This window comes from Rhincodon typus, chromosome 24 (genome assembly GCF_021869965.1).
Source record: "Rhincodon typus isolate 14 chromosome 24, sRhiTyp1.1, whole genome shotgun sequence".
Lineage (NCBI taxonomy): Eukaryota > Metazoa > Chordata > Chondrichthyes > Orectolobiformes > Rhincodontidae > Rhincodon > Rhincodon typus.
The window spans coordinates 788411-813251 of record NC_063355.1 but is presented as its reverse complement, the minus strand read 5'-3'; the positions used below and the strand labels follow the sequence as shown (position 1 = coordinate 813251).

The 24841-nt window shown below is 40.8% G+C and overlaps 1 protein-coding gene across 5 annotated transcripts in view; it reads right to left on the bottom strand.

Moving 5' to 3' along the window:
• Positions 1-3761: 3761 nt before the first annotated feature.
• Positions 3762-24841, bottom strand: part of LOC125485933 (uncharacterized protein C22orf15) — a 28320-nt gene continuing 7240 nt past the window's right edge. For 3 of the 5 annotated variants that reach the window (XM_048611293.1, XM_048611292.1, XM_048611296.1), the window contains exons 3-6: positions 14317-14403; positions 10102-10224; positions 4096-4170; positions 3762-3982 (exon numbers count right to left, since the gene is read on the bottom strand). In XM_048611293.1, the coding sequence (XP_048467250.1) occupies positions 3822-3982; positions 4096-4170; positions 10102-10224; positions 14317-14403 (446 nt within the window). In that variant the 3' untranslated portion in view covers positions 3762-3821. The remainder of the gene's footprint in view (positions 3983-4095; positions 4171-10101; positions 10225-14316; positions 14404-24841) is intronic. The other 2 variants (XM_048611294.1, XM_048611297.1) reach the window with 2 other exon arrangements.

Below are 24841 nucleotides of genomic sequence, written 5' to 3'. Positions count from 1 at the left end.
GTTCAGGCCCTTCGGTCCACAATGTTGTGCCGCCCATTATCCTACTCTAAGATCAAACTAACCTGCATACCCTTCATCCCAATACTAACAGGTAACGTGGAATAGAAAAAGGAGGAACTTGAAACAATTGTCATGACTACAAAAGAAGTACTAAGCAAAACCTATATCCTAGGGTCCTAAAGAAAGCACTGAAATAGCCCCTTTGGCCCAACTCGTTCATGCCAACCAGGTTTCTTAAACTGTACTAGTTCCATTTGCCTGTATTTGGCCCATATCCCTTTAAACATTCCTTATCCATTGTGACAATACTATGACCGTAAGAGATGTATTTTGTCCTGGTTTTTTTGAAGGGAGGTTTTAAGGCAGAGGTGTTGAGCAGCCTATGCACAGTCACTAGAATAAACAATTTGTAAGGTCTTGGGCTTTTTTTAAAGTTGGAACAATAGAAGTAGCCTGAATGCGTGTGGTCAAGCTCCCGACAGAACCAGGATTTTAAAATTTGTTTTAGTTTTTTTGGTAGCAGTTGCTGCTGGAGTCTTGAAGATGTGGAAGCAGTTTGTTCCTAAACAGCTAAAAGCTGGGGATGGTCTTCCTGCTGCTGGAATTGCATGAGAGACAATCTTGTTTTTCTGAATTTGCCTTTGTCAAGGGGGTATTTATGGATGTTACTATACTGGAACAGTTACTGTTTAGTAGTAAAATAATCCATCTTTCTCTTAGGTTTTCCAATAGAGTTACATCTAAGCCAATTCTTTTCTTTACTCTTTCTTTTGTTGTATTTTTAACTATAGTGTATGAATAAAGTGAATTTTGCTTCAAATCTAGTAGTTTGACCAGTTGAATCGTATCTAGAATGCAATACCATACACTTATCTCTAAAATAAGAAAAAGTTCTGAATATATTTTGAGGGGGTTTGGTCTGGTCCATAATACCATATATCTGTCCAAATGTCTTGTAAATGTAGTAATTATACCTGCCTCTACCACTTCCTCTGGAAGCTCATTCTATTTGCGCACCACTCCTGTGTGAAAAAGTTGCTCCTCAGGTCCTTTTTAAATCTTTCCCCTCTCACCTTGAACCTATGTCCTCTAGATTTGGAATCCCCTATCCTGACAAAAAGACGTTGGCAATTCACCTTATCTATGCCCCTCATGATTTTATAAAACTCAGTCAGATCACCCCTCAGCTATGCCACATTCCTGGAATAAAAGTCCCAGCCTAGAAAGTCTCTCCTTACAACTCAAACCCTCCAGCCTCAGTGACATCCTTTTAAATCTGTTTGCACTCTTTCCAGTTTGGTAACATCTTTCCAATAGTAGGGTGACCAGAATTTGCATTTGGAAGTGGCAGCAAAATAGTACATGTATCAGTTACTAATATTCTGAAATTCTCAGAATATGGGAAAGATTCCAGTGGATTGGAAAATGCTAATGTAACACCTTATTCAAAAAGAGCTGCAGAAAGTAGGGAAGTACTGACCAGTTTAACATCTGTCATCGGCAAATTGATGGAAACAATTATTAAGAAAGTAGTACAGGGCATTTTGAAAGTTAAAACACAATCAATTGGTCAGCATATGAAGAGTAAATCATGTTTGACTAATTTGCTAGAGTTGTGGTTACAAAGTGGATAATGGGGATCGTATAGATGTAGCATATATGGACTTCCAGAAAGCATTTGATATGGTGCCACATAAGATAAGTTCACATGGGAGTGGGTTAGTGTATTCTTAGTGGGTAACCAGTAAAAAGCAGAGTTGGAATAAAATGTCTTCTTTGGTTGCCAAGATATAAGTGGGATGTCACAATTAGGGTCCAAGGACTGAATCCTATTTACAATCTACATTAACTTATATGCAGGGATAGGAAGTACTATAGCCACATTTATGATGACTTTACAATAAGTGGGAAAGTAAGATGCAATGAAGGAATAAGAAACTTACAAATGGATATGGATGGCTTAAGTAAATTTGGCAGATGGAGTTTAACATGGATAAGTCTGAAGTTATTCATTTAGTTTAGAGGAATAGAAAGGCAAATTATTCACAGGGTGCTTAGTCAGAGCAAGGCATACAAGGTTATGGCTGCACAAGAGGTGCACAAAACAAAATCAATATTAGATTGAACTTAGACAAGTCCATGAACAGAATATAAAATTAGGGAAGCGTTGCTGCAAATATACAAGGCATTACTGAGAATGCACTGGAGTATTGCATAAAATTTTGGTCCACTTAGTTGAGGAGGGATGTAATTGTATTGGCGGAAGTTCAGAAAAAATTTACTACATTGATTCCAGAAATCTTGGAGGTCTAATGAGGAGAGATTGAGCAGTTTATGCCTACACCTACTAGAGTTTAGAAGAATGAGAAGAGATCTAATTGAGATATATAAGATACTAAAGGTAGATGTAGAAAGGAAGTTTCCCCTGGTTGGGCAATCTAGAATGAGAGGTCATAGTTTTCTCAAAAGAGGTCGCAGATTTAAAGTAGAAATGAGGAGGAATTATTTCTCTTGAAGAGTCGTGAATTTGTGGAATTCACTATCTGAGGATACAGTGGATGCTGGAACATTGAATAAATTTGAGGAGATAGACATTTTTAATTAGTAATGGGTTGAGGGATTATGGAAGTGGGCAGAAAAATGAAGTTGAGGCTGAAATGAGATCATCATGGTTATATTAAATGGTGCAACATGCTTGAGGGGCCAAATTGCCCACACCTGCTCCTAGTTCTTATTTTCAAATTTAACTTTAAAAAAAAAATCAGACAAATACACGTTAAAATTTACATTGGTCAACCAGGAAGGCACAGGCATGATGTGCTGAATGGCCCGTTGAGAGCACAGTAGCAGAGTATTTTTCCTGTGCTCAATTCATTAGACTAGTAATCTAGTACCCCAGTCTAATGTCCTGAGGATATAGGTTCAACTTCTGCCAAGGCACATGGAATTAAACATTTAATAATGATCATTATTAATCAATGATTGTCAATTATCATAAAAATACATCTCTATTTTAAAAATAGAGTTCAGTAATGCCCTGTAGGGAAGGAAATCTGCCATCTTCGCCTAGTCTAGCCAAATTTCGACTCCAGATCCACAGTGATATGCTTGATTCTCGATTCTTTTCCAGGTAATTAGGAATGGACAATAAATGCTGGCTGAGTCAGTGACACCATGACTGAATATGAAAACATACATTGATGTTATTCATTCCAGTAAATTGTTCCTTATGACCAGGAGTTCAATACTCCAGGTAAATAGTCCTGACTTCTCCTTTGGATTTTGTGTAGTGACTATTTTGGCTCTTGGTTTTGGTTTTTTTCCCCGACATGTTAAAACGTTTCTTCTTCATCTATTCTGTTAAATCCCTTCAAAATTTAACAGGCTACCTCAACCCATTTAGCTTTCTGTGACTGTTCAAATCTCTCAGGTCTGTTAGCACTGATAGAGGTTCTGCTGAGTCCCCTTCACCCTTGCTGGCCTGTTTTCTGTGATTGAAATGTTCCTCTATTACTTTGGTTGTTTCTACCTAAGAATATTATGCTGTCCAGATTAAATAACTCCCCACTATATTCCTGAAGATGTTTAACCTCTTTTTCTGCTACATTTCTATCCCACTTGTTGATACACATTTAAGGAAACTGATTTTACATGCAGGTGAGCTTGGGGATATTTTACAGAAATATCCATGAGTTTGGCTTTAATCCTAAGAACTCAGATGGATTGGGTGCATGAACATTTCAACTGTGCTCAATAACTCCTTCAAAATGTGTAACCAAGTTTGGATACTGGTTTTTATTCTTGAACAGTTTCCATTGGTTTCATAAAGTTTTCTGTGTGAAGCTGGGGTTCTTTTTAATCCCGAAGGCTGACTTGCTTTTGAATGGGGTGTTAGGAATAACCTCCTTGGTGAATCGGGATTTCTTCGGTGCTTGCTCTTTCTTGTCCTTGGCCTTGGGATTGGACAACTTGCGCAGCTGCTCTGAGAACACAGAAGATAACAAACATTTCAGCACAAGCTACATATACTAGACCCTCTTGAAGCCCTTTTAGTGTGTGAATGCTCACATCGCACTCACTCTTATCAACCCTTACCTGCTACTGCAGGATGACAATGCTCGATGTTCTTCAACATGGATTCATAGATGATGGTGTCTGAATCATCTTGTTCTAAAATATTTAAAATAAATATTTTGTCAAATATACACACCTAACAATTACTTTTTCAAAACTTGCTAGATTCTGGGATGGTTGCATCAGACTGCTAAGTAATAAATATCACTCCTGCATTCAGGGAGGGAGGAAAGAAGGCTCATCAGCTTGATGCCTATAGTGGAGAAAATGTTAGAATTAATTAGTGAGGTTATAGCTGGGTATAGCTGAGAAGATTATCAGGAAGAGTCAGCGTGTTTTGTGTAAGGGAAATCATGTTTAACCAATTTATTGGAGTTCTTTGAAAGAGTAACATGCACTGTGGATCAAGGGGATTATGTAGATATACTGCACTTAGATTTTCAGAAAGCATTTGACATGGTGCTGCATAAAAGGTTATTGTGCTAAGTAGGAGCTGATGGTGTAATGGAGTAACATATCAGCATGGATAGATGATTGGATGGCTGGCAAAAAACAGAGTGGGATTGCAGGACTCCAATCATCACATCCTGCAGTGTGCCTGAGCTGTTTACACAATTTGTATCAATGATTTGGATCAAGGGTGTGAAGACAAGAGAGCTAAGTTTGCAGATAACACAAAGATAGGAAGTATACAGTAAAGACAAATTAAGGAGACAGCAGATGGATATAGGAAAAAATGAGTGCGCAAAGATCTGCAAGCTGAAGTGTAAGGTGGGAAAATGTGAAGTTGTCTTTGACAGGAAGAATGAACAACATAGAATATTACTTAAATGGAGAATGACTGCAGAATTCAAAGGTGCAAAGGGGTATAGATGTTCCAATGCATGAGTTACAAATAAATAGAACATAGAACAGTACAGCACAGTACAGGCCCTTTGGCCCACGTCAGAACACTAATCCTAAGATCTATCTAACCTCCACCCCTACCTTATACTATCATCCATATGCCTATCTAATAGCCGCTTAAATGCCCCTAATGAGGCCGAATCCACTACCATCTCTGGCAATGCATTCCACGCCCCTACCACTCTCTCAGTAAAGAACCTACCTCTGACGTCTCCCCTGTATCTACCTCCATTCACTTTAAAAGTATGCCCCCTCGTAATAGCTACCTCCACCCAAGGAAAAAGTCTCTAGCTGTCTACTATCTATACTTTGATCATTTTGTACACCTCTATCAAGTCACCTCTCATCCTTCGTTGTTCTAAAGAGAAAAGCCCTAGCTTTCTCAACCTTTCCTCGTAAGACCTTCCCACCATTCTAGGCAACATCCTGGTAAATCTCCTCTGCACTTTTTCCAATGCTTCCACATCTTTCCTGTAATGAGGCGACCAGAACTGGACACAATACTCAGATGTGGCTGAACCAGGCTTTTGTATAGCTGGAGCATAACTTCACGGCTCTTGAACTCGATCCCTCTGTTAATGAAAGCTAACACACCATACGCCTTCTTAACAACTCTATCCACCTGGGTGGCAGCTTTCAGGGAACTGTGAACATGAACCCCAAGATCCCTCTGCTCCTCCACACTGCCAAGAATCTTTCCGTTAACCCTGTATTCTGCTTTCAAGTTTGTTCTTCCAAAATGAATCACCTCGCACTTTTCAGGGTTAAACTGCATCTGCCACTTCTCAGCCCAGCTCTGCATCCTATCAATGTCCCTTTGTAACCTAGAACAGCCCTCCACACTGCTCACAACGCGACCCACCTTCATATCGTCCGCGAACTTGCTAATCCACCATTCTACTCCTTCATCCAAATCATTTACAAAAATCACAAATAGAAGAGGACCCAGAACAGATCCTTGTGGTACACCACTCGTAACTGAGCACCATGTTGAATATTTTCCGTCCACTACCACCCTTTGTCTTCTAAGGGTCAGCCAATTCTGAATCCAATCTGCCACATTTCACCCTATCCCATGCCTCCTTCTGCATGAGCCTACCATGGGGAACCTTATCAAACGCCTTACTTAAATCCATGTATACCACATCAACTGCTCTACCTTCATCCACGTGTTTGGTCACCTCTTCAAAGAATTCAATAAGGTTTGTGAGGCATGATCTACCCCTCACAAATCCATGCTGTCTATCACGAATCAAACTGTGCCTTTCCAAGTGATCATAAATCCTATCTCTCAGAGCCCTTTCCAATAATTTGCCCACCACTGATGTAAGACTAACTGGTCTGTAATTTACAGGGTTATCCCTATTCCCTTTTTTGACCAAGGGAATGACATTTGCCTCTCTCCAATCTTCCGGCACTATACCCACGGACAGTGAGGACAAAAGATCATTGCCAAAGGCCCTGCGATCTCTTCCCTCGCTTTCCATAGAATCCTTGGATAAATCCAATCAGGCCCAGGGGACTTGTCTTTCTTCAACTTCCTCAAAATTCCTAGCACATCTTCCTTACTAACATCGTCCTTCTCCAGCCTACCAGCCTGTTTCACACTGTCCTCCTCTACAACTAGGTCCCTCTCAGTTGTGAATACTAAAGAAAAGTATTCATTAAGGACCTCTCCTATCTCTTTAGGCTCCGTGCACAAATTCCCTTTACAATCCTTGATCGGCCCTATCCTTTCTCTGGTCATTCTCTTATTCCTCACGTACATGTAAAAAGCCTTGCATTTTTCCTTGATCCTATCTGCCAAGGTTTTCTCATGCCCCCCTTATAGCTCTTCTAAGCTCTTTCTTCAGCTCCTTCCTGGATAACTTGTATCCCTCTAGAGCCTTTTCCGTTCCTTGTTTCCTAAACCTTACACAAGCATCCTTCTTCCTCTTAACCAGTCGTTCGAACTCTCTCGAGAACCAAGGCTGCCTCACTCGACTGCATGTTCCCTGCCTGCTAGGGACAAACATATCGAGCACACGCAGTATGCATTCCTTAAACAATCTCCACATTTCAATAGTGCTCTTCCCTGACAGCATCTGTTCCCATTTTATGTTACCCAGTTCTTGCCTAACAGAATTGTAATTACCCTTCCCCAATTATAAACCTTACCCTGCTTTATGTACCTATCCTTTTCCATGACTGTTGTAAAAGTAACAGAGTTATGAACGCTACCGCCAAAATGCTCTCCTACCAACAGGTCAAACACTTGGCCCGGTTCATTGCCAAGCACCAAATCCAAAGTGGCCTCTCCTCGTGTTGGTCTATCTATATACTGTGTCAGGAATCCTTCCTGAACACACTGGACAAAATCTGCTCCATGTAAACTATTAGAACTAAAATGTTTCCAATCAATATTTGGAAAGTTGAAGTCACCCATGACTACAACCCTGTGACTTCTGCACCTTTCCAGTATCTGCCTCCCAATCCGCTCCTCTACTTCTCTGCAACTATTAGGGGGTCTGTAAAAAAGCCCCAACAAACTGACTGCTCCTTTCTTGTTCTGGACCTCAACCCAAACTGACTCTGTAGACATATCATTCTTGAACTGCCTTTCAGTAGCTGCTAAACTAGCCCTGACTAGCAATGCCACTCCCCTGCCTCTTTATCCACTCTCCCTATTTCTTTTAAAGCGTCTAAATTCCGGAACTTCCAACAACCATTCTTGTCCCTGAGTTACCCAAGTTTCTGTAATGGCCACAACATCGTAGTTCCAAGTACCCACCTATGCTCTAAGTTCATCCGCCTTATTTCTGATACTTCTAGCATTGAAGTATACACACCTCAAACCATCTCGGTGTCCACAATTACGCTCCATCAACCACATTTCTTTATAAACAACCTCACTCCCTGTTGTGTCTGTTGGAAGGCTGAATACCTCATCCTCTGAATTACAAATCCGGTTCCCCACCCACAACCAATCTAGTTTAAACCATCCTGTATAGCTTGAGTAAACCTCCCTCCCAGGATATTTGTGCCCTTCCAGTTCAGGTGCAACCCATCCTTACTGTACAGGTCCCACCTTCCCCAGAATGTGCTCCAATTATCCACATAATGGAAGCCCTCCCTCCTACACCAGTCCTGTCGCCACGTGTTTAGCTGCACTCTCTCCCTATTTCTTACCACATGGCACTGGTAGTAATCCAGAGATAACTACCCTGTTTGTCCTGGACTTCAGCTTCCAGCCTAACTCCCTGTATTCGTTTTTCACATTCTCTGTCCTTTTTCTACCTATGTCATTGGTAACGATGTGTACCATGACTGCTGGTTGCTCACCCTCCCCCTTAAGGATCTTGAAGACATGATCCAAGACATCACAGACCCTGGCACCTGAGAGGCAACATACCATCCATTCATCTCGTTCAGGTCCACAGAACCATCTGTCTGTGCCTCTTACTACTGAATCCCCCACTACAATTGCTCTCCAATTCTCCCCCCTTCCCTTCTGTGCCACAGGGCCAGGTTCAGTACCAGAGACCTGTCCGCTATGGCCTTCCTCTGGTAGGTCGTCCCCCCCAACAGTATCCAATATTATTGAGGGGAACGGCCACAGGGGATGCCTGCACTGTCTGCCTATCCCCTTTCCCCTTCCTGACAGCCACACAGCTACCTTTTTCCTGTACCTTGGGTGTGACCATCTCCCTGTAACTCCTCTCTATCACCCCCTCAGCCTCCCGAATGATCCTGAGTTCATCCAGCTCCAGCTCCAGTTCCCTAACTGAGGAGCTGGAGTTGGGTGCACTTCTCGCAGGTGAAGTCAGAGAGGACACCAGCAGTGACCCTTACCTCCCACATCCTGCAAGAGGAGCATGCATCTGCCCTAGCTTCCATTCCCTCTACTCTAGATTTCCAGAAGAATTTTTAAAAAAACCTTACCTTACTGACCCTCCACACAGTCTTCTTTTTTGGTTAGAGGAGGAGGATGTGTGGGAGACACTACATGTGTAGTGTTTCGGGTTTAGCCAATGCCTGAATATATCAGTTCCTTCCTGGCTCGCGTTCTCTCCACACACCCGCTGCTGAAAACAAGAGGGCCGCTGCTGCCACGAGGTAATTTTTTTTTAAATAGTATACTTTTTTTAAAAAAGTAATTAAGGCTAATGGAATGTTATCCTTCATTATGAGAGGATTTGGACACACAAATCATGCATCAGTTATTTCCAGCATTGATGAGATTACATCTTGAACATCTTGGCCTCCTTATTTAAGGATGGATGTAAACACATTGGAGGCGGCTCACCAGGCTGATTCCTGGAATGAGTGGACTGGCTTATGAAGATAGGTTGGACAGATTAGGCTTGACAAGGTGGATCTGGAATAGATGTTCAGAACCATGTTAGGGGATCACTCTTTTAGGACAGTGATGAGGAGAACTTTGCTTTCTATGAGGGTTCTGTGACTTTGAAGCTCAAGATGGTGTCATTTAATATTTTTAAGATGGGTGTAGATAGATTATTGGTAAAAACAATGGCCTGTGTCTGCTATAATTGGTATGCTTGTAATAAATATAATCAAATATACCCTCACTGGCATAAGCATGCCCCTTGTCAAACTGACATAAGAAATAGAAGCAGATCACAGAGCTTCTTCAGCCTGTTCCACCATTCAATACGATCATGACCAATTTTCAATCAACTCCACTTTCTTGTGTGAACCCTCAATCTCTTGATCCCCTTAGAGTCCAAAAGTCTCAGTCTTCACTGAACATTCCCAGCTCATTAGGATGGAGAATTTCAGAGTTGCTAGACCTTGGAATTGCATCTCATCTCATTCCTAAATGGTTAATTGATTATCCTTTGTTTCTAGATCCACCAGCCATGGGAAATAGGGCTGTCCTTTTGTACTGGAATATTGAATCCTAACAGCTCACACCGTTTAGGTAGAGCTTTAATCACAGTTTCATATTGATTGTTAATCCATATCTGGTAATCTGCCCACAACTTACAGTTTGTTTCACGACCCTTTCCCGGTGGAAATGGTTGAACTCTATCAGTCTTGCTGAGGGAACCTTAAAGCCCAAAGTCATTGGCTATTATTTGGAATGATGCTCATTAAACAGACTCTGAATTTACTCACTAATCACTTTGATGAGAATATATTTCCCACGTTCCTTCAGGATGTTGTTGACACATTGCAGGGAGTTTTGTTGCAGGCTGAGATTCATCAAGTTCCCAGACTCATCAATCAGATCGACGCAAGCTGGAACCAGGAAGTAGGATAAAGAATCTAAGATCCAATTTGAATTCACACCTGATTTCACCCCTCCACCTGAGGGCAGCAGCTACTATCCTATAAGTGTTCACAGCCCATTGACCGCTTCCCCAACCCATCCCACAACCTTTCAAAATGACCCGTCTATGCATGAATATGTCAACTGTAGATCAGTGGTCGGTACTCTTATCGAGGAGTCAGAATGTGTGGATTTAAACCCCAATCCAGGAATTGAGCACATAATCCAGGCTGACACTGTGCAAAACTAAGGACTGCTGTGATGTTGGAGGTGTTGTATTTTAGTGAGGCATTAAATTGAAAGGTGGCTAGTTGTCTCTGATGGATGTTATAGATCCAATGGCACTATTTCAAAGACACAGGACAGATATCCTGGTGTCTGTGTTAATATTGATCCCTCAACTCAAATCTGAACATCAAACCATTGTCTTCTTGTATAAAATGATTTGTATGAGAATATAGGAGACATCGTTAGCAAGTTTGCGGGTAACACCAAAATTGGTGGTATAGTGGACACTAAAGAAGGAGAAGATGTAAGATTACAAAGAGATCTTGATCAATTGGGTCAATGGGCTGAGGAGTAGCAGGTGGAGTTTATAGATCATAAGTGTGGAAACAGGCCCTTCGGCCCAACAAGTCCACACCAACGCTCAGAGCATCCTACCCAGACCCATCCCCCTATAACCCACCTAATCTACATATCCCTGAACACCAGGGGCAATTTAGCACAGCCAATCCACCTAGCCTGCACATCTTTGGACTGTGGGAGGAAACCAGAGCACCCAGAGGAAACCCACACAAACACATGGAGAATGTGAAAACTCCACACAGACAGTCGCCCAAGGGTGGAATTGAACCCGGGTCGCTGGCGCTGTGAGGCAGCAGCGCTAACCATTGTGCCACCGTGCTGCTCCTTAATTTGGGTGAATGTGAGATTCTGCATTTTGGTGATACAAACAAGGATAGGACTTATATAATTAATAATAGGGTCCTGGGTAGTGTTGCAGAACAATCAGACCTCGGGGTTCAGGCACATAATCTTTGAAATTTGTGTCACAGGTAGACGACCATTAAGAACGCGTTTAGCATGCTTGCCTTCATTGCTCAGACCTGAGTATAGGAGTTGGGACTTCATGTTGAGGTTGTACAATATATTGATGAAGTCTTTTATGGAGTACTGTGTGCAGTTCTAGCTGCCCAGTTATAGGAAGAATATTATTAAACTGGAGAGGGTTCAGAAAAGATTTTCCAGGATGTTGCCGGAAATGGAAGATTTAAAATATAAAAATAGACTGGAAAGGCTATCAACTCGCTGTCTGTCCAACTGCTGTTCTCTCTCTTTAGGCTCTATCCTATCATTTGCTCCCTACCCCATCGCCCTCCCCTTTTTTATGCATATAAACTGACGTTTTCCCAGCCACCATCAGTTCTGAGGAAGGGTCACCGGACCCGAAACATTAACTCTGTTTTTCCTTCACAGTGCTGCTAGACCTGCTGAACTTTCCCAAAAACTTTGTTTTTGTTCCTGGAAAGTCTGGGAATTTTTTTCACTGGAGTGTAGGAGATTGAGGGGTGACGTTATTGAGGTTTATAAAATCATGAGAGGCACATGATTTTACCCTATGGTGAGGGAGTTCAAAAGTACGGGGCATATTTTAATGTGAGAGAAGAAAGATTTAGAAAGGACATGAGGCAAACTTCTTTACACAGAGAATGGTTTGTGTGTGAACTGAACTGCCAGAGAAAGTGGTGGATGCAGGTACAGCTATAATGTTTAAAAGACAATCAGATAAGTTCATGAATGGGAAAGGTTTGGAGGGATATGGGCCACGTGCAAGTAAGTGGAATTTGTTTAGTTTGGAAACATGGTTGGCGTGGACTGGTTGGACCACAGAGTCTGTTTTCATGCTGTATGATTCTACGACTAAAAACTATGTGGTAACAAGTTGCCGTATTTACTACATTCTGAAAGTGATAATATCCCAATAATACTTGATCAACTGTAAAGGACTTTGTGATGTTCTTAGGTTATAAAAAGTTCTATTCAAAATGTAAGAATCCCATCCTTTCTGGTTGTTCCTTGCTTTCAGCTATGTGTCTTGCAATCCTGTTCCCTTTTTCCTTTTAATGCCCATATTTGGAAAGTCACATAGGAGAATGTCATGCTGGTCTACCTTCTCAGTACATAGGAGCCATGGTTAGTAAATTTGCAGATGCCACCAAAATTGGTGGTATAGTGGACAGTGAAAAAGGTGTTATGAAGCAGAGGTCGACACTGCCCCTCTGATAACTAAAACTGAAACACCCAGAGAAGCTTGCCTCACCTCATAATCTGTTAAAAGACGTGTGAAAATTGGTAATAACCTGCCTCTCACCTTCCAATCGGTTATAAAGAGGAAGTTAAATGAAATGAACTCCTGATAGTCACTCTATAATCGACAAGTAACAATTTATTTATCTAACTCTAACAGTGATAAAATTAACAGAACTATAACAAACCGAACAATTCCTACCTTAACTACTAACTATTCCGGAATAATTTGAAATGGTATGTTGTTCCAATAGAAATAAATCCTACTCATATAAACCAGATTAATAAAAAAAAAAATTAAAACTTAGTCTCTCGAAATTACAGCCAGGATACATCTTCCAGAATGTTTAGTGCCTTCTCTGCTGTTCTTCAATCAAGAATGCCTTTCTCCGTCAAATTCCTGTATCAGTAATATTAGCTAAGAGTGGCACTGTGCCTTTAGTTAGATGGTGGTTTTCTGAGAGCTTAGAAAATTCTGTAAGAGTCAATGATTTTCTCTTTAGGGCTGCTAGTTGTTAACTCTAACAGATGGCAGTTGATGACCTCTTAATTTCTTATAATAGGATTGGTCCTAAGTTGTCAAAGCCATCAGCTTTAAATTTAATTGGTTTCTAGTCTCTAAGTGCCTGGCTTAACTTACTTGGCTGATTTTCAAACTGGTTGCCTCGATAACAAAAGAAACTACTGCCTGGGTTGTTAACCATATAATGTTTGATACAATGTTTCAATTTCAGGAGCTCTCTGGGCACCTGCACATTTTTTAAAATCTCCAAGCCAAGAAAACATACATCATCTTTTAAAGGGACCACACACACACTTCCCCCTATCATTTTACAAATATAACATCCTGCTTTCCAATCCACAAATACTCCACCCAATTTCGCAACAAAGGTTATCTAAGTGTATGAGATCTTGATCAGCTGGGCCAATGGGCTGAGGAGTGGCAGATGGTGTTTAATTTAGATAATTGCAAGGTGTTGCATTTCGGTAAGACAAACCAGGGCAGGATGTATATAGTTAATCGTAGGGCCCTGGAGAGCATTACCAAACAGACAGATCTAGAGGTACAGATACACAGTTCCTATATAAGTGGTGTCACAGGTAGACAGGATGTTGAAGAAGTTGTTTGGCATGGTTGGTATGAGGACAGGAATCCGGACATCATGTCAGAGCTGTACAAGACACTGGTGAGACCACTTTTGCAGTACTGCATACAATTCTGGTCACCCTGATATAGGAAAGGTGTTATTAAACTGGAAAGAATGCAGAAAAGATTTACAAGCATGTTACCAAAACTAGAGGCTTTGAGTTATAAGGGGGGACTGAATAGGCTGGGACTTTTTCCCATATGTCGGAGGCTGAGGGATGACCTTACAGAGGTTTATAAAATCATGAGATGCACAGATAAGGTGAATAGCCAAGGTCTTTTCCCCAGGGGAGGGGAGTCCAAAACTAGAGGGCATTGGTTTTAGGTGAGAAGGAAAAGATTTAAGAGGACTTGAGGGGCAACCATTTCATGCAGCTGGTGGTGCGTATATGGAACCAGAGGAAATGGTAAAAGTGAGTACAATTGCAACATTTAAAAGACATTTGTACAGGTAAATGAATAGGAAAGGTTTAGATGGATGTGGGCCAAATGCAGGAAAATAGGACTAGTTCAGTTTGGGAAACCTGGTCAGCATGGACGAGTTGGATCAAAGGGTCTGTTTCTGTGCTGTATGAGTCTATGACTCTACATCACCATTACATACCTTTAGTGTCACACACGCACATCTGTTTGATATGTTCTATGAAGTTCACAATTCGACAGAAGTGATTGAGAATCAACATCTGACCTGCTGTGATTTAAGAGAGGCACAGCATTAAACACTTCAGAGATAACAAAGCTGGCTAGAGGTCACAAGAATAGAAGAGTCAGATCAGACTCAAAATGTTAACTCTATCCACAGGTGCTGCCAGATCTGCTGAGTTTCTCCAGATTTTCTGTTTCAGATTTCCAGCATCTACAGAGTTTTGTTTTTACTTGAGTGGTGTTATTTACTGCATCAAACCCCCTCAAAATATATTAAGAAGATATCCTACAGCCCAACTATTTCTTATTTTTAAAGGCACTGAAAAATGCCTCAAGGCCTCATAAGCTGTTTACAAGCTGCAATAATAAGCTCCATCTAAATAGTCTAGAATTTTTATCCTTAAATTTTTCTAAAAACTCTAAGGGTTATGATCAGTATATACAATTGTCTCAAATACATTACTGGCAATATAAATGTTGAAATGTTGCAACGCTAACACCAAACTCTAGCTCTCCTTCTCAATTTTGGAATATTTCTGTTGATGAATATTCAGCTTTTTGGAAAAATACGCAATAGGTCTTTCTATCTTCTTGTCATAGTCTTGCAAGAGTACACCATCAATAACCACAGCACTTGCATTGACAACTACTTTGAATGGTTCTGCATAGTTAGGTGTGGCTAACAGTGGGGCAGTGGGTAACATAGCTTTCAGGTTGTCAAATGCCTTCTGACACTCTTGTCCAGTGAAATTTTCTGCACTTCTTCATCAGGTCAGTCAATGCAGCAACCACACTGAAAATTCAGTAGAATTTTCAATCAAAACCAAGTTGGTCCCAGGAATTGTGGTACTTCTTACGGGAAACTCTCCAATAACCTTTGTTTTCACATCCCGTGGGGCCATCAGTCCATGTCCAATAACATGGCCCAGGAACCTGACTAGGGCTTTTGCAAACTCACTCTTAGTCAGGTTTATCACCAAACATGCCTCCTGGAGTCAATCAAGTAATTCTGCTATCGAAAACAAAAAATGCTGGAAATCACAGCAGGTCAGGCAGTATCTGTGAAGAGAGACCAAGCTAACATTTTGAATCTAGATGACTCTTCTTCAGATCTCTGAAGAATCATCTAGACTTGAATCATTAGTTTGCTCTCTCTGCATGGATGCTGCCTCACTCTCTTTGATTTCTAACATTTTTTGTTTTCAGTACAGATTCCAGTATCTGCAGTAATTTACTCCTGAATAATTCTACCTGATGGTCCAAATGTTCCTTCCATGAATAACTAAAAATTGCCAGCTCATCTATGTACATGACACAATTGGGTAATCCATAAATAACCTTATTGGTTAGTCTTTGAAATGTGGCCGGCACATTCTTCATACTTAATGGCATGACTTAATACTGGGATAGTCCATACGATGTCACGAAAGCTGGAATTTCCTTCACCCTTTCAGGTAAAGGTACCAGCCAGTCTCTCTGAGTAAATCCAACTGAGAAACGTTAAGTTGCTTGTCCCACCTTCTCAACACAGTCTTCCAAACATGGAATAGGATATGAATCAGATTTTGTAATTTCATTGATTTTGCAATACTCCACACATAATCTTTGGGATTTGGCACCATTACAATGGATGAGCTCTATTCGCTGTAACTCAATTTGATTATATTATTTCTCAGCATGCTTTCATTCTCTTTGAACTTGTGCCAACTTTAGATGGTTATGTCTATAAGAATGTTGCTTAATTGGAACAGCATTTCCTATATCTTCATCATGCATAATCAGATTAGTATCTCCCAGTATATTCTCACTTATCTTTCCATGTGATTGTAATAACTCTTTTAGGTCATTTTTATTTTCCCTGGAAGGTAACACAGTAATTTATCCCAATTTTTGAGAACTTCCTCATTGTCCAACTTAATTTGAGGATTGTCCAATTCAGAGTGCTCTGAACTTGGTTCTTCATTCTGTGTTCCAACAAGTGACACATTCTCCTTTTGCTTTCCTTCCCTATCAATATACCTTTTCACATGACACACTCTGGGAGAGTTCTTTCTATCTGGCATTCTTATCAAATAATGCACCTCATTCAATCTCCTTTCGATTTGATAAGCCCATTAAACCTTGCTTTTAAAGTTTCAACTATCATTGGAAGTAACACTGACACTTTATTTCCACTAGCAAAATTGCAAAATTTTGATTTTTTGTCTGCTTCCTGATTTCATCCTGACTCACCAATTTCTCCTTCATGAACTTCAGTGGTCCTCTGACCTCATGCCCAAAAACCAATTCAAATGGACTGAATTTGGTATTCATTTGGTGCATCCCAAATTGCAAAATGTACAAATAGAATTCCTTTATTCCAATCCTTTGGATAGTCTTGACTATAAACCCTCAAAATGTTCTTTAAAGTTTGATGCCACCATTCTAATGCTCCCTGTGATTTTTTTTCCCTTTATTCATTCACAGGATGAGGGTATAGCTGGCTTGGCAGCATTTATTGCCCATCCCTAATTGCCCAGAGAGTCGGCCACATTGCTGTAGATCTGCAGTCACATGTAGGCCAGACCAGGTAAGAGTGGCAGTTTCCTTCCCTTAAAGGACGTTAGCGAACCAGATGGGTTTTTCAGACAATCGACAATGGATTAACAGTCATCATTCGACTCTTAATTCTAGATATTTATTGAATTCAAATTCTACCATCTGCCATGGTGGGATTCAAACCCAGGTCTCCAGAATGTTATCTGGGTCTCTGGATTAATAGTCCAGCAATAATACCTCTAGGCCATCGCCTCCCAATTCTGGATGGTATCTAATGGGTTTGAATTGTTTTATTACAAAGCTATCCATAACTTCCCTGAATAATTTGACAAAAAAATTTGACCCTTGATCTGATTGTATCTCTGTGGGCAGTCTGTATGTCGTGAAATAGTTGAGGAACTCTTCTACAATCCTTTTAGCTGTGATATTGCATAACGGAATGGCCATGGAAATCTAGTGCACATATCTATTATTGTCAACAACTACTGGTTTCTACTTTTTGTTCTAGGTAGGGGTCCTACATAATTAATTATGACCCTTGTAAAAGATTTCTCAAATGCAGGAATGGGTATTAAAAGGTGCTGGTTTTATCACTGCCTGAGGTTTTCCAAATACCTGACATGTGTGACATGTCTGGCAAAATTCAACTACATCCTTACGCAGTCTGGGCCAGTAAAAACGTTTCTGTACTTTTACTTGAGTTTTCCTTACTCCCAAATGACGTCCTACTGGTAATTCATGTGCTACCTGCAACACCTCCCTTCTATTAACCCATCAGTAATACAACTTGATGAACTTCTGCCCATTTCTCATCCACCTGAATATGTGATGGTCTCCATCTCCTCATCAAGATGTCATTTTTAAGATAGTAGCATTCTGGGATACTTCAGATTTTTCCTTCTGTATATGCTTTTTGATACAGCTGTTTTAAGGTTTTCACCTTTATGTTGTAACTAAGTCAATATCTCTAAATTTAAAGTATGTATTTTGTCCACCTGTTCCTGTTTTTCCTCAACCATATGATCAAAGATGGTCTCTGATAACCATACTTCTCTTTATTCTAAAAAAAGCTAAAACAACAAAACCAAAAAAATCCTTAAAAAAACTAGAAAGCCTGGTCTGTAAAAGCTGGCCACAACCAGGCTGCCTCCAATGTTCAACTTTTTAAAAAAATCCAAGGCCTCACAAATTGTTTACTTCCTTTGAGACAGCTCAGCACCTCTGCCTTACAACCTCTCTTCAAAATGGACAAAATAACCTCCTAAAAGTACAGCATTGTCACACTTGTTACCACAGTCAGAAAACATCCAAGGATATACTTCCTGTAATACTCCAGTGTTTGATTTTCGACTGGCTTTTCAACCACAGCAGGCATCACTGCCACCCGTGATCCAGCTTTGTCATTATCAAGGATAAACTGTATTTTTGGAACCAAGAATCGCTCTGTTATTCCTACCAACATTTCATCACTTTTCACCAGACTTTCCAACCTTGCTTTATATCATGGAACATTGCTCTACTCACCATGAATTCCACATATTATCATCTTTCTGGCAATATTCCTTAAGAATTACATATCTGCTCATTTCTCACCAAAGATTCACTTGCTCCTGTAACTCTTAAAATTTTAATTTCTTCACTTTTCCTCCTGGTATACATGAGTAAACTTTACCTACACCAGCAAACTGTTTAAAGAGATCTAGCATTTTCTTCTCAACCAATCCCTGACCAAGTTGTACATTGTTTTTCAGTATTTTTAGCTTCCACCGTGCTTTTCGTTATCACTTTAACAGAACTCATTGGCTTATCCTGTTTTCCCACATTCGTCTTCCCAGTGCTATTACTATACCACCAACACTGCAACTTCATGTTGTGTCCTTCATTACAGTGAAACACCTGAGCTTTTTTACTTCTCTTTCCGCCTCATGGGTTTCCTTTTTACCCTGTGGTAAACTATCATTACCATCTTCAATGAGATCTTCTTCTCCCTTACCACCTGAGAACTTCTCTTTTCTCTATTTTCTATCCCTCACCAACTGAAATTGATGTTAGAAGCCTAACTTTTATTTATGAACCAATCATCTGCTGTTTCTGCTGCTCCTGTGGCAGTCTTAACTCTGTGCTCTTCCATATGCGTTCCCACCAGTTCAGAGTTTTTGAACTCCTCCTAAATAATTGTCTCTATGAGAGAGTCATGTGTTTGATCTATTTTCAATGCCTTTATCCATCTATCAAAATTACTTTGTTTGGTCCCTTCAAACTCAATGTATGTTTCACCACGTTCCCTCTTTAGATTCCTAAAATGCTGTCTGTGGGCCTCTGGTACTAGTTCAAATGCATTTAAGATGGCATTTTTCACTCCATCATACACCCCAGATACCTCCTCTGATAGTGATGCCAATACTTCACTAGCCCCACCCTATTCACCTGGTCACTGGCTATGCATCTGCCTAGACACTTTCTCAAGTGAAATGAAAAAGGCTCCTACGTCCTTCTTGTTGAATTTATACAACATTTGGACATACTTAAATAGATCCCCACCAGGCCTTTGGCTATGTTGGAATTGCTCTCCATCATTGTCCTCATCACTATTCCTACCTTTCACCTCCACCTCACCATTTTAAGTTGACTTTGAGTTTTCAGTTCTAACCTTCAAAGTTGAAAAGCTCTCTCTTTCTCCCTTATTTCTGCTTTGAATTGTAATTCAAGTTGTTTTATTTCCTTTCCTTTTTGCTTTTGTTCTGCCAGGACTATTCCTTCTTTTGCTTTTTCCCTTGCCATTGCCTCTAATTCAAGCTGCTTCATTTGCAACTGACATTTAGCCAGAGATTTTGAGTACATTTCTGACAATTGTAGATGTTGAGTTATTGCTGCAATTACTTCTCCTTTTTGCATAGACAAAGGCAACCTCAACCCCAGCTTGTCTGCCAATTCCATAAACTTTGCCTTGCTTACTTTTTGTAAAAGCCCCAAAGTGATTTCTTCCACCCTTTTATGGACCAAACCAAATTCCCCCTAAACATTCAGAAGAGAGTCTAGACCCTAACTTTTTCTTACTTTAAAGGTAAATGTAAGGTGTTGCTTTCCAGAGACAATATGAATGTTCAAACTATTGGATTTAAAGCAAAACACACTCTATTCATCCACTATAGTTAAAATACATCCAAAGAAAAATGGAATTGGAATAACAACGCTATTGGAAAACTTAACAAAATAATAGATTCAGTAACAATTACTAATTAACTGTTCCAATATACTAACACCCCATAAACACACTCTTGGCAAAAAGCAAATTCAGAAAACAGATTGTCTTACATACAACTCCAGTAGAAGAAAGAGAACCCTCTGCCTTTGGCTGTAACCAAAAGAGGGGAAAAAACAGCGTCCACTTCTTTAAGACCCCAACAGCAACTGCTGCTACTGAAAAACTAAGAAACTAAACTGAAAATCCTGGTTCTGTGAGAGCTTGACCACATCCATTCAGGCTGCTTCTATTGTTCCAACTTCTAAAAAAAACCAAGGCCTCACAAGCTGTTTACTCTAGTGGCTCTAGTAGACTGCTCTGCGCCTCTGCCTTAAAATCTCTCTTTGAAAAAGAAGGATAAAACGTACCCCCTAAACCCACAGTATCATCATCACCCCCAAGAAACTCTTAGTTACCGAAAAAGCCATTATTACATAAAGCACACACCTTATTTAAACCAACCAAATGCAACACCTGAAAAGAGAACACCAATACTCACCACTCACTGTCTTTTGGTCCAATGATCCTAACCTGGAATTAAAGATATTGATCCCCAACAAGAGCCCCAGTTTGTTATGAACCAGACCAAACCCCCTCAAAATATATTAAGAAGATAGCCTGGACGCCAACATATTCTTATTTTTAAAGGCAACAGTAAAGTGTTGTGTTCCAACTTTAAAAAAAAATCTCAAAGCCTCATAAGCTGTTCAATTTATTGGCTTTAGAAAGACCACTCAGCGCCTCTTTCTCAACCTCTTCATTAAAAAAAAAGACAAAATACACCTCTTAAAGCTTATTGCCACACTGGTTAGAGGTTACTTCAGTTCTGCAGTGCAAACAATAAAAAACCACAGAGCCCAAAAGGACAATGTGGTCTGACTGACAAACAGCAGCACCATTAACAGGCAGTAGTTAATTGGCTACAGGTTTGGTGATATTGGTTCTGGTTCCTTGTCATTGATTTGTTCCATCTAAAGTTTCTCTGTCTTTTTACTGCACTAGTAAAACTGCAAGATTAAGTCATAACAGTGTCTACAGTTGTGCCGACAGTGTCTGGGTATAAAACAAACAAAATAAAATTGCTGGAGAAAATCAGGTCTGGTAGCATCTGTGAGCAGAAAACAGTGTTAACGTTTAGTGACCCTTCTTCAGGCACTAAAACTGTCTGGTTACAGGTTTACTTCAGAAGTGAACAATCTGCTTACAGCTGAATTAATGTTGAAACACTATCAAAAGTGTGACACCCTTTGCAGATGCAATGCAACTATGGTGACAATATCTAGATACATATGGCACTATGTAGATGTGACAACATTGATTTTGGTTACTATGTGATTACAACACACACAATGTGGCAAATTGCCCAGGCATGCCCTATACACAAAAAGCAGAACAAATCCAACTTGTCTATTATCAGCAAACCAGTTTATTCTTGATCAGCAGCAATGAAAAGGGTCATCAACAATGCTATAAGTAGCACTTGCTTCGCAATAACGCGCTCACTAACACTTAGAAGAATTTCACCAAGGTCACACAGCTTCTCATGCACAAAACAGCTAAATACCAGGGGGTGAGGTGAGAATGACAGCCCCTGACTTCAAGGTTGCATTTGACTGATTGTGCCATGAAGGAGACCCAGTAAAACTTGAGTCAATAGGAAGGAAGAGTAAACTCAGAGGAACAATGCTAATAACATGTTTTATTTATGCATTGGGTTTTTGATAGACAAGGGAGTCAAGGATTATAAGGTGCAGGCAGGAAAGTGGAGTTCAAGACCTACTACTCCTACTCCTAAGTTCAGTGTTCCTACATGATGGAATATCCTCCACGTTCTACTTACAACATTCCAAAAGATCAACACCCTCCATACAAAACAGCTCACTTGACAGGTACCCCATTCACCATCGACACAGTGGCAGCAGGCTGCACTGTTGTACAATGAATCTTCATAACTTGGAGGAGTTCTTTGGACTTTGCTGCCACCATTCTGTGAAGTCCATACTGCATCATCATATTGGGTGGTGCTTAATGCAGTCCACAGCATTAACCTTTTGGAGCCTTACACTTTACACAAGACGTTCCTTCTTAAAGACGCAATGCAGCAACTCACTATGGCTCCTTCTATATTATGTTCCAAACCTGTGATTACAAGCATCTAGAAGGACCATGGCAGCAGAATCACAGCCTTTCTACCAGTTGCAAGTTCCTCTCCAAGCCACTCACCATAGAACATAGAACTGTACAGCCTAAGAATGGGGTCCTTCAGCCTATGATGTTTTGCTCAACATGACACCAAATTTTACTAATCCTTTCTGCCTGCCCTTCATCCCACCATCTTGGAGCTATATTGCCTTCCTTCAATGTTGCTGAGTCAAAATCCTGGAACCCCCTTTCTAGATGCATTGTGGCTGTCCCGACATCATATAGACCGCAGCAGTGCAAGAAGGCAGCTCACCATCATCTTTTCCAGGGTGGTTTGGGTTGGAAAATAAATACTGGCCAAACCAATGACACTCAACATCAAATAAATAAATTAAAATAACTAAATTAAAACAGCAAGGTAGATATCGTGAGAACTCTCCACCAGCTGCAGCCATTCTGCCCCAAGGTCAGAAGCAGTTGCTTTTTTATCAAGAAGCCAAGTACAGTTCCTGTGGCTTCATTGTTTCGTCTCACCTGGAAAATAGTGTAGGATGTGTATGAATAGTAAAGGACTGCAGTTCAGGATCTACCAGAGTGTGTGTGAGGGAGTTGGTAGGGGTGCACACAGAAAACCTGTGAATAAATTGATTACAGCAAAGATGGAATGAGTTTGGCTAGTCCTGGTTCTCAGTCAGGTACATCTGTTCCCAGTGGTTTTACAAGTCAAGACATCTGGAGATGTGGTCAAAAGCAGCATCTTTGGCGTGGTGTGTATATTTTTTTTAGGTTAACAGTTGTCCCTTTTGCAGGAGTTAGCTCCAACTCCCATCACAGCCAGTCCTCTGCATCTGCCTCAACCAAGTCATTTGCAAACAGAGGCAGCCTCACCCTGTGTTGAGTCACAAGCCAAACAAATCAGAAGCAACACTCAAGAAGCTTGATACCATCGAGGACAAAGCAGTCCTCTTGATTGGTACCACATCCACACCCACCTCTACCAGTGTTCAGTAGCAGCAGTGTGTACCATCTATAAGATGCACTGCAGAAATTCACCAAAGATCCTTAGATAGCACCTTACGAAACCAGGACCACTTCCAACTAAAAGGACAAGGGCAGCAGATATATGGGAATATCACCTCCTGCAAATTCCCCTCCAAGCCACACATCATCCTGACTTGAAACTATATCGCTGTTCCTTCACTGTCACTGGGTCAAATACTGGAAATCTCTCCCTAAAGGCACTGTGGGGCAATCTACAGCACGTGGACAGCAGTGGTTTAAGAAGGCAGCTCACCACCACCTTCTCAAGAGCATCTAAGGGATGGGTGATAAATGTGGACCAGCCAGCAATATCCACATCCCTGGAACGAATATTAAATAAAAACTCCCCAGGTGAGGGAGAACCCCTAGCACCAGCCAGCTCCCATCCCATTTTATCTCTTTTGGGAGGAATTCCCTTGACGGATGGCTAGTGGCTGCAGCCATGGCCTACTGTGCCTTTGGGTGAGGGGAGAGGGAATGAGAGAGAGAGATGGCCTCCCAGCACTCATCCCACCAGCTGCTCGTAAACAAATGCCAGACACCATTACTGTGAATAGTTTCTTATTTCCACATTTATTATGCAAATTAAAGTTCCAATTCACACCAGGATCCTATGCTCAATTGTCCCACACTCAGTTCCAGTCCAGTGACATTCCCACTATGACATTGCCTGCCCTAACTTTCTACATACAACACTCTGCCCTGCTGCCAATTTCACTTCCCCAAACTCCCGCATGGCACATATCTTATTCCTGGTCATTGTGGTCCGTTCCTCTCCCTGACCCGCTGATGTATGGTCTTACAGACAAGAGTGGGGGAGGCTGCATGTCAGATGTTCAGGGAGGGAGAAAGATCACTAGTCGAAGGGTCAGGGAGAGTGAGAGGTCACTAGTTGGACTGTCAGGGAGGGGTTAAGTTATAGGTTTGGGATCAGGAAGGGGGAAAAGTCAATGGTTGAAGAATCAGGGAGGGGGAAGAGGTCACACTAAAATGGTATTGACTAGGTCATAAAGCTGCGTATCAGATGGTGGAAAACAACCTTCTCCAGTGGTGTGTATTAATATCTTGGAACAGTCTGATTGGGAAAACTTTTAAAACAAGTCTTGCAACATTAAACAAGAATACAAGACCCTATTAATGGAGCAATGCTAAAACACATTAAACAGGTACTTACAGTACTGGCAATGGTCTTGAACTGAATAAGGCTGTTTAGAACCTTAGTGTTAAATTTGATCTGGAGATCAGCTTCCAACACAGGTCTGCACCAACACTAAGGATCTTCTCTGCCTCTGTGATATCAACTGACTCTTATTTGCACTCATGACTGTTCTCCTAGGTTCTATCCTCTGTAAAATTGACCTTATCTAAACCTCTGCTGCCTATCATCTAACTCACATAAAATCCCGTAATACCTCTTTGTTTATTGACTGATGTTGGCTCCGAGTCAAACAATGCCTCAATTTTAAAATCCCCTCCATGGTTTATCCTCTTCGATCTCTGTAATCTCTATTTCTGGCCT